The sequence below is a fragment of the Atta cephalotes genome, assembly GCF_000143395.1.
Source record: "Atta cephalotes unplaced genomic scaffold scaffold00073, whole genome shotgun sequence".
Lineage (NCBI taxonomy): Eukaryota > Metazoa > Arthropoda > Insecta > Hymenoptera > Formicidae > Atta > Atta cephalotes.
In genome coordinates this window covers 390,845-406,508 of record NW_012130137.1, presented here as the reverse complement: position 1 = coordinate 406,508, position 15,664 = coordinate 390,845, and the positions used below count along the sequence as shown (strand labels likewise).

General features: G+C 28.1%; 1 protein-coding gene across 1 annotated transcript in view; it reads right to left on the bottom strand.

The window, feature by feature from the left end:
* LOC105624144 (nuclear receptor corepressor 1) overlaps window positions 1-15,664 on the bottom strand; it is a 64,741-nt gene that overhangs the window by 20,997 nt on the left and 28,080 nt on the right. Inside the window, exons 2-5 of the mRNA XM_012205501.1 lie at window positions 14,708-14,810; window positions 11,713-11,772; window positions 899-1,035; window positions 417-693 (exon numbers count right to left, since the gene is read on the bottom strand). Coding sequence (XP_012060891.1) covers window positions 417-693; window positions 899-1,035; window positions 11,713-11,772; window positions 14,708-14,810 — 577 coding nt within the window. The remainder of the gene's footprint in view (window positions 1-416; window positions 694-898; window positions 1,036-11,712; window positions 11,773-14,707; window positions 14,811-15,664) is intronic.

Sequence of the window (15,664 nt, the reverse complement as noted above, 5' to 3'; positions counted from 1 at the left end):
ACTAAACTAATTAATAATATAAGTTAATAAGTAAGTAAAGTAAGTACGTAATTACTTAGTATAAGTAAGTAAATAATTAATTATTATTATACTATACTCTCTCTCTCTCTCTCTCTCTCTCTCTCTCTCTCTCTCTCTCTCTCTCTCTCTTTCTGTCTCTCTCTCGCGAATAACAGCATATTGTAATTTGTAATCAGAAAACTTTATTCTATTCCACACCTACTATTGCTCCACCATTTTCTATGATTTAATGCTGGATTCTCTTTAACAAAAATGTTGAATAGAAAGAAAGACAAAAAGAAAGAGACAATAATTTTTAAAAGTTATGAAAATGATAATGTTTAACAAAGTCGAGACTCGCAACGTAGGATTCGGATTAATCCTGAAAACAATTTGTCATGGCATTCGATAAGTACCATCGCGCTTGTGATCAAAGTCGCCGGGTCGTTTCTTGTGTACCGGCGCGGGTCCAGAAGGCACCATGCCCTGTTTAAGCGCACCCATGCTGAGCGACTTCCTCGGTGGGCCTGTGGTACCTCCGGGAACCCCCGCAGCTGGAACCGGCACCTGAGTTTCGCCATTTGTCAACTGCGGTCTTCTAGGCCAGGCAAACTGCAGCCGGTACTCGGTACTGATACGAGATATCGCCTTGCTAAGCTGACTTGGTGGCAGTGCCGACGTTGCTGTAACTTCCTATGATTTGAGGACCGATATTTCAAACTCAATTGATCTCTTCTTCTAGAAACCTTTCTCCTAGAAATTTTCTTATTGCACGTGAAATCTTAGACATATAATTCACATATTTATTTTATTTTGTACTCGTTAGATTGTATATACAGATGCTGTTATAAGTTGTAAAGAATTACAAAGAGTTATTAATATTATCAACATTCCTTACCCGTACTTTATCAGCTACGACGTTCGAGTCGATGGCATCGATACCACCGCCATCTGCTGCCGTGATAAATTCGTGCGTCTTGTAAGCAAGCTCCGGACATTTCTTTCGCCTGGGCAATGGTGGTTCCAAGGTGGGTCCTGCAAAATTTACAGTCTAGATCATAATCTCTTCCTTCTTTTCCGAAATTTGGAATGTTATTTCTTCGTTTCAGATTTCTCGATTATATTTATTCAATTATCTAACTTTATTAGAGCTAACATTTCCAACTGTAATTTGATAAAAAATATCTTCTGTAAATTGTTTTAACAACATTTATCTAATCAGTTTCTCCTTTGAAAAAAAAAGTAATAGAATCTTTTCAGATAATTAATAAAAAATTGATACTCCCGGGAATGAATCTATAAACTAATTACAATTTCCGATAGAGAGTTATTATTCACGCTTCCTTTAAAACGATCGTATCATTCCCCAAGTAATAATAATTTGTTAGTATACTCGTACAAGTTTGCAAGTTTATACCGATAATTTTCAACAATCGAGAAACCTTAAAGAAGTTTCAATCAATTTTCCAAGCATGATTGCATAAGCAAGATAAACACAGATGCCACTACATTAAAAAAATCGCTATAATAATAAATTAAATATAACGAAAAATTGCGAGAGATCATATTTGTGGCGTTTTAATATTAAACGAAATGATCTCTAGAAAACATTGGTGGAAAAAGAGAGCGGTTTTAAGCGACATGCAGGAAAATCTTGGGGAAGCAAGTGGAACATGACCTTAAGAGATGATGATAAAAAATAGAGGTTGTACAATGAAGAAATTGAATATGTTCTTTGTGAAAAAACTTTTGCATCGATTTTATGATTCCAATGACAATATAGGCGCATTTGTTAATTTATCATTCTTGTATGATTCATTCGAGCGCTTTGTTCACGTCTTGCACCCTCCGGTTTTCCTTCGTGCATAACAGCTTCTGCATAATAGCTTCTTAAAGGTGGAGGGATAATTTAGTGATGAACAATGTAAGCAACTTATTTCATTCTTCTTGCCTCCCCCATTAGCTGCTTAATAATCGGTTCTATATAACCAAGATGATCAAATTTCTATAAGCCTTTCTAATTAATTGCTATTGACATTTATTTATTTTCGCGTGACAAAGTTTTTATTATAGAACTCTCTTACAGAAAGTTTTGTGTGATTAAAATTTGAATGAAAGACGTAACAAAATTTCGTTTAAACTTCATCTCTTAGTTTTATTCTCAACATAATACACATACAATAACTAAACTAACTGTGATCTGATTTTATTCTTTCAATTTTTATCAAGTTTATAAAGAATAATCATGTGAAATCTCTTGTCAGTACTTAGTATTTATATGTTTTGAATATCAATATTTTGTATATAAAAAGAAATCTCATCTCTTATAAATTTTAAAAATATTAAAATATGTTTATTAATTTAAATTTGAAAAGATTTTTAAAGTTTCTTTTAATTTTTTGCTTAAAAACTGTAATGACCTCAATATTATATATTAAAAGGCATTATCTTGATTGATGTTGATAATACCAGAAATGGAAGCAAAAATGTGATATAATAAGCTTTCATTGAAATTAATTTAAAATGGAAGAGAGAAACAGAAAACTTGAAAAAGGAATAAATTTGCTTTATAAAAGTAAAAACTTAAAAAAGCACATACATTGGTTTCATAAATCTTATAACGACGACATAATAGCAAACATGACACTCTGCATATATTTATCGTAGCATATATTATGTGTAAATAGTCATTTCGCTGTTATTTGTATACGAGTCTCAGCAGCAAACACAACGGTATGAATCGCTCTGTATACGTTTCGTTATTATCTCTCCGAATATTTATTCGGATTAATTATATTTTTTCCAGTACAGACGGATAAACATTACAGCAGAAAAAAAAATCTTTCAAAAAAGAAAGAAGAACGTGAATATATTATGAACAAATAGCATTATTACTCATGCAATTAATTAACTCCAGTGATTAGCGATTCGTTGTGTCGAAGCAACATTTTGTGCGATTCATTTACTTGATGTAATTAGAAGAATTAAGTAATTAGAAATAAAGCATAACAATCGTAAATTAAAGCATAAAAATCGCATAATTATTAGATAATATATTTACAGATGATATATTACCATAACGATGCTTGGATTATTTCACATCGTGTTTTGAATACTTCAAATACCTTTGAAACTATAAAATTTTATTTAAAATTTTAAACCTTTTGATTAAAAAAACTTTTTTTTATTTTTTACTATTTTAACATCCGTTTAACAATGTAAAAATTGATTTTTAAGAGATGTTTGTCGGTTAATGTGCGCGCTTATAAAAACATCTGCCTTTTTAAGGACACTAGAACAATAAAACAGGACAATAGAAATATATTTTTTAAGACTCTTATTAAGACACGTGCAATCTTATTTAAGTTACTTGCGTATGTTTTTTTTTGATAATAAAAGTAATATAAAGGTAAGGATAAGTGATGGAAATGATTTTTGTTTATAAAAGAGGAATTGTCTTTGAATTTGGTAAAGATATATGTATAAATAAAGTTTTATCTATAACTTTTTTCTCGAATTATTGCATTTTTAAAATTTTATGGTATGTACATGTATTATATTGCATATATAGTATGTATATATATATATAATCTTACAGAGTAATTATATAACATTTTAATTACATCAGGTTTCAGTTTGCTCTTCAGTTAAATACAGACTCAATTAATCTCTAATTAACATAATTATTAAATTGTCTGCATCTTTTCAAATAACGAAATTCTATTCTAAGTATAGCTAATTTGGAATATACTTAATAATATACTTGAGTATATTTTATACTCATTTCTTGAAATCAGAATTTCGAGTAAAAAAATTATAAATACAAATCCCTTTAGAATACTTCTATGTCAATAACTACAAATTATATATGAACATTTTATTTAAAAGATAAAAAAACGCGGTAGCGTTTCGCGCCAATTATATTTTTTCGTATTTTTTTCTGGAGTTTTTTCTTTCGTTTTATATACGAATTATGTACGGACAATATAGTACTTAAACTAATGCGTAATAAATATGCCAAATATACAGTGATCTTTTCAAAAAACAACGAAATAGATCACATGTAAGGAGTCACATAATAAGCGTGAATCTCCCGGCATTGTGTATAAATCAAACCAGTCGCGTTTTATTTCCGTTTGCCGAGACACGTCGCAAAGAATACGTTCTATGTTCAACTGTATTATTTTTATGATTCGATGTCGATGGCAGCGAGGTACATGTATAGAATCGATGTAATATGCTGTACTCTGTATACGTCAGTAAGTAGGCGTAGCCATTCAGTGCCGTTTTACCAACGTCTCTTACCCATGGTATGTGTTATTTACTGAACGGTTCAACGAACACGAACTAATGAAACAAAGATCAAAGGAAATATAATTATATGACTCCATTTATTTCGATTTTAATCATTAAATATAAGGAATATAATATGTTCTGCTAATTTAAACGCTCCGATAAAAAAATAGAAAGGTTTAAGAAAATTTCATTGTGAATACAGAAACCTTTAAATAAATATTTTAATCAAATGTGACTCATTAATATTCAAATATAAATTAAATTTTCACCACAATAAGCTTCATTAAAAATGATTGTAAAAACAGATTGTATTGCATTTCAGATCGATACTAGAAAGAAAAATTACTAAAAAAAACATTTCCTTAAATAATCAAAATCCGAATTAAATTCTTTTTATCGCTAAAAATTTACTACATAGATTAAAAATTAAACAGGATGTAAGGATGTGAACTATCCTTGCTGCGAAAATTCAGAAGTAATTACTCTTTCACATATTTACATTTCCGTATTAAAAAATAAAGCCAATTATCTTTCGATATTATCTTTTTGTTAGAATTTCATTCTTATTAGCCTTTTATATATATTTAAATATATATAAAAATGTCTAATTGTAGTATAATATTTGGTCAGAACAACATCGATTTTGTATCATAGCAAACCGTATTCGAATTCGGTTATGCGAAACATGGAAAATTCGAGCAACGCGCAATTGTAAATTCTGAACCTCGTATTCGTTGCATCACGATTCAGCTTCGATCAGAATATTGTCGACGGCTGAGAGGATTTCCGTACCTATCAACAGCTGACGGTAAATGATAAGCCCGCAGTCTCAATAATCTGCTCCCTCTCTTTCCTCGATTCATCCGTAAATCAATTATATCATCACGGTGTTTCATCGAACGCAATCGATTAAATGATTTTCAAATTATTTTGGAATGTGTATGTTGTATAAGATGTTGAATTTTGTAATTTTGAATAAAAAAATTTTGCAAATTTGATAGTTTTTTTTTTAACACAAGATCTGTATAAATTTCTAGTTCACTAAATATTCAATAATTATTACAAATGAAATCTTTTTGTTTATAAACTGTACTAAGTAATGCATTATAATATATTAAAATATAATTATTTTTATGAAAGATATTATACACAAAATATTATAATGTGCAAAATATTTATAAAATATTTCGGATATCTATAAAAAAATTTTAGCTTACATACATAATTAGAAAAATTACTTTTCTAAAATTATAATATGAAATATATAAGCAATTAAATATTATATATAATTTTAATATGCTGAATATCGAAATTCATTTTAAAATAAACACTGTTACATAAATTCTTTTACAATTTTTTATTGATGTCATATTTTATATTAATTATTTTTAAATATCCATAATTTGTTAAGATAAATTATATTTATTTTCACAGTATACCATAGTAATGTACAAATACTTGTATAATTAGAATGTCTAGAATTCTACTCAATTATAAAAGCAAAATGAAAACATCAAATATAATTGCCGATGATTACTTCTAGAAATAATTAAGAATACTATTAATTGTAATTGAATAGTTCGCAATCTTATAATTAACTGTTCGTGCTGCTAAGAAAATTAGAATTGAAAAAAATGGAATGAAAAAATATTCGTTACAATTATCACTTATTCGACGCGAAATATATTGTAGGTATTATGACAGACGATTTAACAGTCGATAATTAATGCTAATGGATCCGGTTGACGTAATTTACTGTTATCACAATATACGCGGCATTTCAATTGGCTCTCTGAGCATATTGCAATTGATATGAATGTGATCGCATGAATACAAGCATCCCTATTACCGAACTGCATGCTGATTATTATCTATCTCGAATCGTGTTTTGCATTTCTTTTTATATTGAGACTATGGATTTTTTAACACGGGTATGTTTAAAAAAAAATTAATAATTAAGCATTAAATCATTTTTATAACTATTCATAATATATATTTATTCATATGTTTTCCATGCAAAATATTCTTAATATTACAAAAGAAATATTATCTAATCAAAATATCTTATTTATATAAATTCTTAATTATATAACTTATAATTATCTTTATAATATAAAATATACGATTTTTAAAATATATATAGAATACACAAACATATATAATGCAATATTAAAAAAATATTTTTAGAATATAATTTTTTTAAATATGATTTCATCACATCCTATGTTTTCTAAAAATATATCTTTTTGCTTAAAAATTCACAATTTATTTATTGACAACTATTATGTTTATTGAGTGCTATATAAATTAAATTTGCATTTCTTTAAAAATAATAAGTTCTCAGATAATAATAAATATTCAGAGAGAAATTGAAGAGAGAAATTATTACTTTTATTTTCCTGCATATTATTCATCATCGTAGACAACAAATGCAAATGCGAAATGGATTAAATGGAAAGTGTAGCTGTCGTCATGTGTACGTCATGTGTACGTGTGATAAAAAAAAAAACCTATCATCAATATTGTCATAATTCTAAAGAAAATATAGGCATTCACGTATACATATTGTAATATAAAAATTTAAATTTTTTTTATTCTAATATTTAAATATTCGAGTATTTTTCAAATAATTTTTAATTTTTTTTAGAAGATTACTTTCATAAAATAAAACAGAAAATTTAAAGAATGATATCGTTGAAAAACTGAAAGACTTATAAAAGATTGTGACAAGAAAAATTCAGGTAACAAGAAATTTTGTATTTATCTCAAAAAATTCTAAATATGATAAATATAAACTTTTCCAGATATAATTTTCTTCTTTTAGTAGTGACAATTAATCATCGCAGAATTAGATCGATGAAGAGATCCATTCGATAAAGAGATGGAACATGCTTCAAAAAAAATTCCAAAAAACAGGTGAGATTTATTGCTGTGATCTAATTGAATCATGCATTACGAAAAATAAAAATGGTTAAAGTTGTTCAATTATATAATAATTGAATTAATATCGCAATATTTTTCAATAAATTTTTTAATTGATAATGAATTTTAATGTACTTTATACTAATAGTTAGGATTTAGTTGTAAATCTATTGTAAACTGTTGGCTCGAGTTTAATTTTTACATCCTAATTACGATTCGCTACAGGGAAACATGGATACGATGTGCAATATTTTATCTGGGAAATAATTCAGATAGTCATGAAAAGATACGGACCAACTAATTTTCGATGTACGTGTAAGCGAAACAGAAATCGGTGATTAGTCAACTGTGTCCTTCCTTTAAAAATTACAGCAGATATATTTGGAAACGTTTTTATTCGTGCGCGTGGTTAGATTTCTTTATTGGAGGTCAAAGTATCAGCCAAGTATCAATTCCTGTTGGCAAAATATCAAAATGCGAGTATATAAGGAAGACAAGCATCAGTACGAAAATCTGCACGAGCCAAAAACTGCAACTAAATCCTATCACTGCTATAACATTACATTAACATTAAACATTACATTGTTATCATTTCCAATAATATGATACTATAGAGAATTATTATAAAACTTTGCTCTTTTATTGTAAAATATGTCACGATGATTGAAATGTCGCAATTATTTCAGAGTCGCTTTCAAGACTACAATTATACTAGAAATTTCGACTTTTCATAGCAGCCCCATAGATTTTCCAAATAATCCAAATAACTTCCAATATTAAAATTAATCTGAGTAATTTTCCAGAATCTCGATCCTCATTCTACATTATTATTCCCTCCAATTCGTATACATGATTCAATTGCAACGATTAATCGCTACTACAATCGGCCTGAAGTCCAAGGGAAGTGTGTACCTACATATCTATAGGCAAGCTTTCGGTATATTTCGTGCAGATAAATAGAGAGAGCACTATGTAAGTTTCGCACGCGCGCTCTCGTATGAATATAGTATGTATGCATATGTATGTATATATGTATGTGTGTATATGTGTATATCGTGCATCATGTATGTGTGTGTATATCGTGCACCATCCTGTATTGGATAAGTCGACCAAAATACAGAGATATTTTGATGTGGATTGTGGAAGTGAGATAACCAATGATTTGTTACCGCGGTAAATTCCATTGGAGTTAATGCTTTCGATTAAAATGATGTCCATTCCTTGAAAAATCAAGGACATCGTTTGATTCACGTATTTTTGTGTTTTGCGTTAGATTTAGAAGACTTATAATTATATTTAGAGATATTATTATGTCTCTAATTATGAAAAGAGAGAGAAAATATTCTTTTAGCTCATTTTGAAGTCCTTGAGGAATATTTAGTGATAAATAGTCGACAAGTAAGAAAGAAGGAAACACAATAAAAAAATTGATGAATAAGATTTAATTAATAAAAATTATCTAGTTTAAGTATTTTTGATAATAATCTAAAAAATTTTTTAATTTTCTTTTTATTTCTTGTAGTTAGTTTTAGCTAGATAAAGTTCTAGATGGTATTACTTATATGGTATTGCTAGAAAATATAGCTAGAAAAAGCGGAAATATATTATATAGTGATGATATATTATAATTTTATTAACTCATGACTACTCGGCCATTAGATTCAATTTTTACTAAAGTAACGCTGTTAATTTTAATTTGTGAAAATAGATTAATAAATAAATATTGTTAACGATTTAAGTATGTCTTATTACTAAATAAAATTTTGCATCTCGAGTTGTTATTTCCTCGAATTCTGAACTGATTATCGAAATGTTTACGTTCTACAGAAATATTTTGTCAGAAAGTTTTGTTAGAAAAGATTGTAAAATTTCACACACTATATATATTTATATTATGTCTATATATATGTACTTATTAAAAAATGTTTTTGAGTCACCATTAATCTTATAAATGACTGTATTAGTTGATTCGTAAAAGGCAATATTTGATATGGAAATGAAGTTGAAAGTACTACATTTAACGCTATGATAGTAATTGATAAGTGAATATACTCTGTGGAACAGAATACGAAAGATATAATAAAAAATATCGTTATTTTGAATTTTACGCATATAGATATCACTGCAAAAATAAATTTTAGCAACACTGAATTGCAGCACGAAGAAAGGTTTAGTTTTATGAGTAGAAAATAAAAATACTATTGAAGAGTTTAGATATTTGTTCATATTATGCATAATATATAAATGATATATGATATATTATATATATATATATATATATATATATATATATATATATATATATATACTTTGCTTTTTCAGTAATAATATTATTATAATCATGTTTGTACGTATCATAATATATATGTATACGCCTTGAATTCCTTTATTTTACGAACATTATTCTGATTAATCACAATTCTCGTCGGAATGTTAATAAGTTTGGTATACTTATAGGCATGCTTCACGCGATTTTCGTGCAGGCAAATGGAAGTTTATCATGATGAATGATTCACAAAGATTGTCGAAATAAGATATGCAAAAGTGAAATATTTTACATTGTTCATGCCTTAAATGTCAGCGGTTGTTCAATTAATTTTATGAGATATTTAAAAAATCAAAACTTTATCTGATAAACAGGATTCGTTGATAAAATCTATAGAGGCAAAATGTGGAAATATACATTTTTATTTATCACAAATAAATTAAAATCAAATTTATAAAACAAATTCATGCAAATAATTAAGCTTTTCGTTCCCGGTTCTATCAGGTGACATGAAAAGTTCGATCAATCGATAATGATTGCGATTTCATAATAATGTAGTCATTAATGATTATTTTCAAACTGAAATATATAATAACGATTATATTATGTAAAAGTCAAAGCGCGATATTAGAAAAGCATCGCGTTAAGAGAATGCTTGAAAAGGAAAAAGAATAAAATCGCTAAAAAAAGTAATTTTTTGTGACGTCTAGTTTATCAATAATTTACCTATCTATCAACAGTAAATCGTTTGAAAAGTCCTATCGGTTTTGCATAAACTCATTAAAACTTTTTTACAGGATTGAAAGGAGCTTAATGTTTTTTGAATCTTCAAATATTTGAACTTTTTATTTCAGGAGCGTTCAAATATCTAAATTGTGATATCTAAAGAGACTATGAATAAACCGAGAGAACTTCCACAAAAACTTGATGCTTCCAATTAACTGTTCTCACTGTTCATAATATTTCTCTCTCTAGGAATAGAAATTCTATAAATAATTATACGTTTGCGATTATGTCTAATATCCCTTTTAAAATATACAGAAAATACATAATACATATAAATAATTATGCAAAATATTATATATATTTTTATAATACATATACAAAGTCTCGGATAATAAGTGGAACCGTTTCTTGTAAGAAAGTGCAACTAGTTAAGCCAAATGAAAAAGTGTATCGTAATTTTCAGAATAATTAATGAGAAATGAACTATAAAGATCTGCGAGCGTACATTCGCACGACAACAATAAATGTAAGCACACAACTATGTACAAGATAGAATATAAGGTGTGCATATGTTCATGTACTCATTAAATTTTGAAATGGACAAAGTCAATTTGGCCTACATTTACAATTTAAGAATTAATTATCGTTGGAAATTAACTATCAAATATTGCAGATTAATCGTTAAATAAACAATAATATTTATAATTATTTATAATTTATAATATTTATAATTAAATATCAGCAATCGTGTAAAACATTATAAGGATATTTTTATCGATATTTCTATCGCGACACATGCTTAGTTACATACATTTCCTTCCTTGACAATTATATTTTTAATTAAATATTTAAAAAACGTCTATAATAATCGAGAATCCAATAAATGCTAATAGTTATTATATATTATATATAATTATATATTATATATATAATTTGAAAATTCAAATTTTTATTAAAAAAAGCAAGCAATCTTCACACAAATGTTTTTTTTTCATGTTATTAATACAGTTTTGCATCGAGAATGGATCATCGAGAATGGATTAATAAACATCCCAATAAATGGTTGTAACTAAATTTTAGTAAAGAAAGGAAGACCAACTTAACTACACGCTTATATTCGCTGAATTGCGCGGATGTACATTCATCCGCATATTTCCATTAATTAATTTTTCATTAATTATTGTAAAAATCGTAAAACGGTACAGCACATTTTCTATTTAGCAATTTAATTCGCTACCTGTTTACAGAAAATATTACATTCATTACCAGAAACTCTATGTATATACAAAACATAAATTTTAATAAATTTATACTTTGTGATAAATATTACGTTTAATGAAATTGACATTTAGCTACAAGCCTCTTTGTTAGTCAGCAAATTAATGGCAGATACAATAGCATCTGGGCAAGGAGAAGGGAAGGGGGAATTTCTCCGGAGAGTGAGCGAAAACAAATCGAAATAAAACCTGGGCATTTGCGTAGCTCCGAGTCGTTCGTCTTACCTTCGCTGTTCTCATCCTCTGTTGACTTGGCCGATTGTAGCTTCGCGCTTGGTTGCTTCGCTGCAATCAAAATTCGCAGCTGGCACCGCGTTCTCTCTTTTGTTTTTCTCTTACTTTTCTTTTCCTCCCCCCTTCCCGCCCCTCTACCTTCAATACTTTTGCTTGATCGATTGATTTTCCATCATAATCGATCGTCATAACCCTTCTTCAAGACCGGTAGAAAAATTTCAAAAACTATTGCATGCTTATTCAACTATTGAAATTCATCGAGATTTTTTTCCCCCAAATGTCAAATTCTACTCTCTTTTGACTATATCACGAAATATCGATAACGAATTGAAGTAAAAGCGACGATTCATATTTTTTTTTATACGAAACAAAAAGAGGGCTAGACCATTATTTCCGTTGAAATTTCTTCAAAAGTCGACATGTATGATAATTTTCTAAATTTCCAGTGGTATCATGAATATATAAAGTGGTGGCATATCATAATAAATATCTAAATATAATAATATTTTCTGTATGACATTCACAGAGAAATTTTTACAATTAAAATCTACTCACATGTACTATTGTTTCATAATCGTGCGATGTAAGTAAATTTGATCATAAATCCGCATTCATTTTTTTGTTTGATAATATAAAAACAAAATAATCATGATACCACTGGCGATACTATGGATGAATTAAATCTATCGATTCGCGTAAAAAAAAGAAGAAACGAAAGATTGCTTGTGAATAAAGATCACACGGATAGGGAGAAATCGTTGGAGTTCAATCGTCCACAATGCATGTCGATTTATTTCATTTTTCAAGAGAGACCGGGGAACGAGACCGGGGAACGCCGTTGACGAGATGAGAAAGTCAATGGCGTGGAATTTATTGCGGCCAAATTGCCTTACGCGAAACGAGGTCGCGCGAAAGATCGCGCGGGATCGTGAACGATTAAATTCGAGCGACGACTAGCTGAGAAATCGACGATCGGTGGAAATCGAGGTGGAAATAGATTTTAACATGATAATAATATTCGCAATTATTGATCTTTTATCAGAAATTCTATTATCTATCTTTTTTTAATCTACTTTTTAGATATTTTCTATTTTATAAACTATATATTTTTTGTATGTTGTTAACAACTTAAAAATTGCTATAGTAATAATAATAATAAGTAAACTAACTGAAATGAGATAAACAAACTGCTACAAGTAACGTTTGTCTTTTTGATACAATGTAAATTTAAATAAACATAGACACCTCGAATTGAATTAACTGTCTGTTTAATATGAAGCAAATTTTGATCTCTATATCAACCATTGTTGTTGAAAGACACTTTGTATTCTCAAAGATTCTCGAGATTCCTTGAATCATATGAATTCCAAACAAGAATTAGAGGAAATTTGTTACATTAAATTCATAGTCATATATTTCAAATATTTAAAATTAAATAACTAAATATTGTAAATATATTATTAAATATATCAACTGTAAACAATTAATTACAGGTTATGCATTTTACGTCTATCATTATATTATAGAAATATAAAAAACATATTATGTAATAAAATATTTTAGAACGGAAATTTTTATGCGAATAACGTAGCTATCTGCAAATACAATTTTGAACAAGGCCGCAAGAACCGCATTTTCGCGTTTAATCGCGCGTTACCGAGATACTCGATCGAGTGGAAACGAGGGGGATTCACCGATTCGATCGACAGCTGACGTCTGCTCTCGAAAAATGAGCCGGGAACGAATTTACGTTACCGGCAGGTAAAATGCATATCTACTTTGATTTATAAGCGTTCACACAGAAACATCAGTAAGGACAAAGTGAGAATAACATCGAGAGAACAGGTATTTGACAATATGTATCGTAATGCGCTGCTCTAAAAATATACCATGACATACACAATATCGAAATATAAATAGGATCATCCCGCAATTCATGATTTTAATTTGAATGACATTCTTGATGAATTTGAAGATTTTTTCATAATAATAATTTTTAAAAGATATTTATTTAATGTAACATTTCGATTTCCAATATATATTTTTATAACTAAATTTCAAATTGGAACTTTATTAACGTGAAGCTCATTTGAAATTAACTGAAGGATAGATCTCAAGAGGTCTTCTATGATCTCTTGAAACTTATAATCAACGAATCTTATAACTGAATAATTTTAAGGCACTTCAATATTTTCTTTAAAAAAAGCAACTCCAAATTCATCATCAGATAATCTGCCATTAAAATCGCGAATTATGTAGGGCGCTCTCTATATATATGCGTGTATATATAAATATGTTACACAAAAAATAATGCATTGTATATATCGTAATAAAATCGCGATAATAATGTGTATGAAGTGAATAGGATGTGGAGAGCGAGTGCGTTAATAATAGTAATACGAATAAACAAAATCATTAAATCTAAAGATACGGAGAAAAGAAGTAATAACTTCTCTCCGCGAATAGGTGATCGCTCTCGAGAGCGTGTATCGATATGAATATTTTCTTTTCTCAATTAAATAATGATTGAAGTATTTTTATTAAAATTAAGAATAACTCACGTATGTCTATGTAGAACAGAGTCAATAAATGCGAGAAATCAATTTACTCGAGTGACGTGAAAATTCTCTAATCGCATCGAGCCTAAACAATATGAGTGTAAATCCCCCAATCATTGTAGATTCCTTCCTTAATTTTTAAAAATATATCTCATATATTTCTCAATTTATCAATGCACCTTTTTTCTTTTGGAAAATTATTCTTCAAACATAAATCACTCGTAATAAATTTTAAAACTTCACATAAGAAAAAATTTACTGCTTATTTTGCGTGTGAAATATCACGTCACATCATAGCACGCGTATTAGTAGTATAGTAAAACTTTTTGTTTTCTGCTGATGAACAAGCTATTTTATTCCGTTTAGGATTAATGTTCGCTAAATATAACGGAAGTAAAAATACTATTCTGTTAAATTATCGTACTTACTCGATGGTGGCGGCTGCGGCGCGCGTCGCACAACTGTATGCTCCTGATGCGGTCCTGTGTACTCGTGCCATGTGTACGTGCTCCTGTATTCCGAATGAAGCTGCTATAACATTAACGCGCAATGTGCTTTTAAAAGTCACGATAAAAATACTCTATGATTGTATATATAAATGTAGATGTATTGAATAATATAAAAAATTATTATACATTAATTTCACAATATCACGAATTTAATATATCATTCTAATTTTAAGTTTCTAAAATAGTACATTGTTTTTTTTGTTTGATACAATGGCATATTCACAAAATGTCCACAGAAATGAATCGAAGCTATTATATAGAAGGCTTTAGAATTTTAATTAAGAAACAATATTCTTTTTATTATAGAATAATTTAATTCAATTATTGCTAAATTAATAATATTTTTAAAGCTCCTTCATGAATATTTTTTTTCAGAGGATTTACGGATTATCATATCGTGATCTAATTACTAAATTTTGCGCTAATTATTAAATTTATTAATTGTAATAAATTTTAATTTATTTAATGACTTTAATTAAAGACTTAATAAAAAGATGTAATAAATTAAAAATTTTTTTCCATTATTAGTTATTTATAAAATTACATTAATTATATGAAATTATAATAATCATACAAATTTTATTCTACATTTTTTACTTATTTTTTTCATAAGGAATCTGGTTTTTTTTCAATTATATTACTAGTTCGGAGACATTATATATTTTTAGCATGGCCGTCATTCACTGTATCAATTAAAATATATTGCAAGGTTTCGGTGGATAAACGGATCGATGGTTAAGGCTTCCCTAATCTATTCGAGAAAATACCGAGTTTGTTATATATTTCATGTTAAATGTAATTATTTTTATCCAAAACATTAATAAATAGTGACGAAATATAATTAAATCCATCAAATTCCAATAAAAAAAACATTAA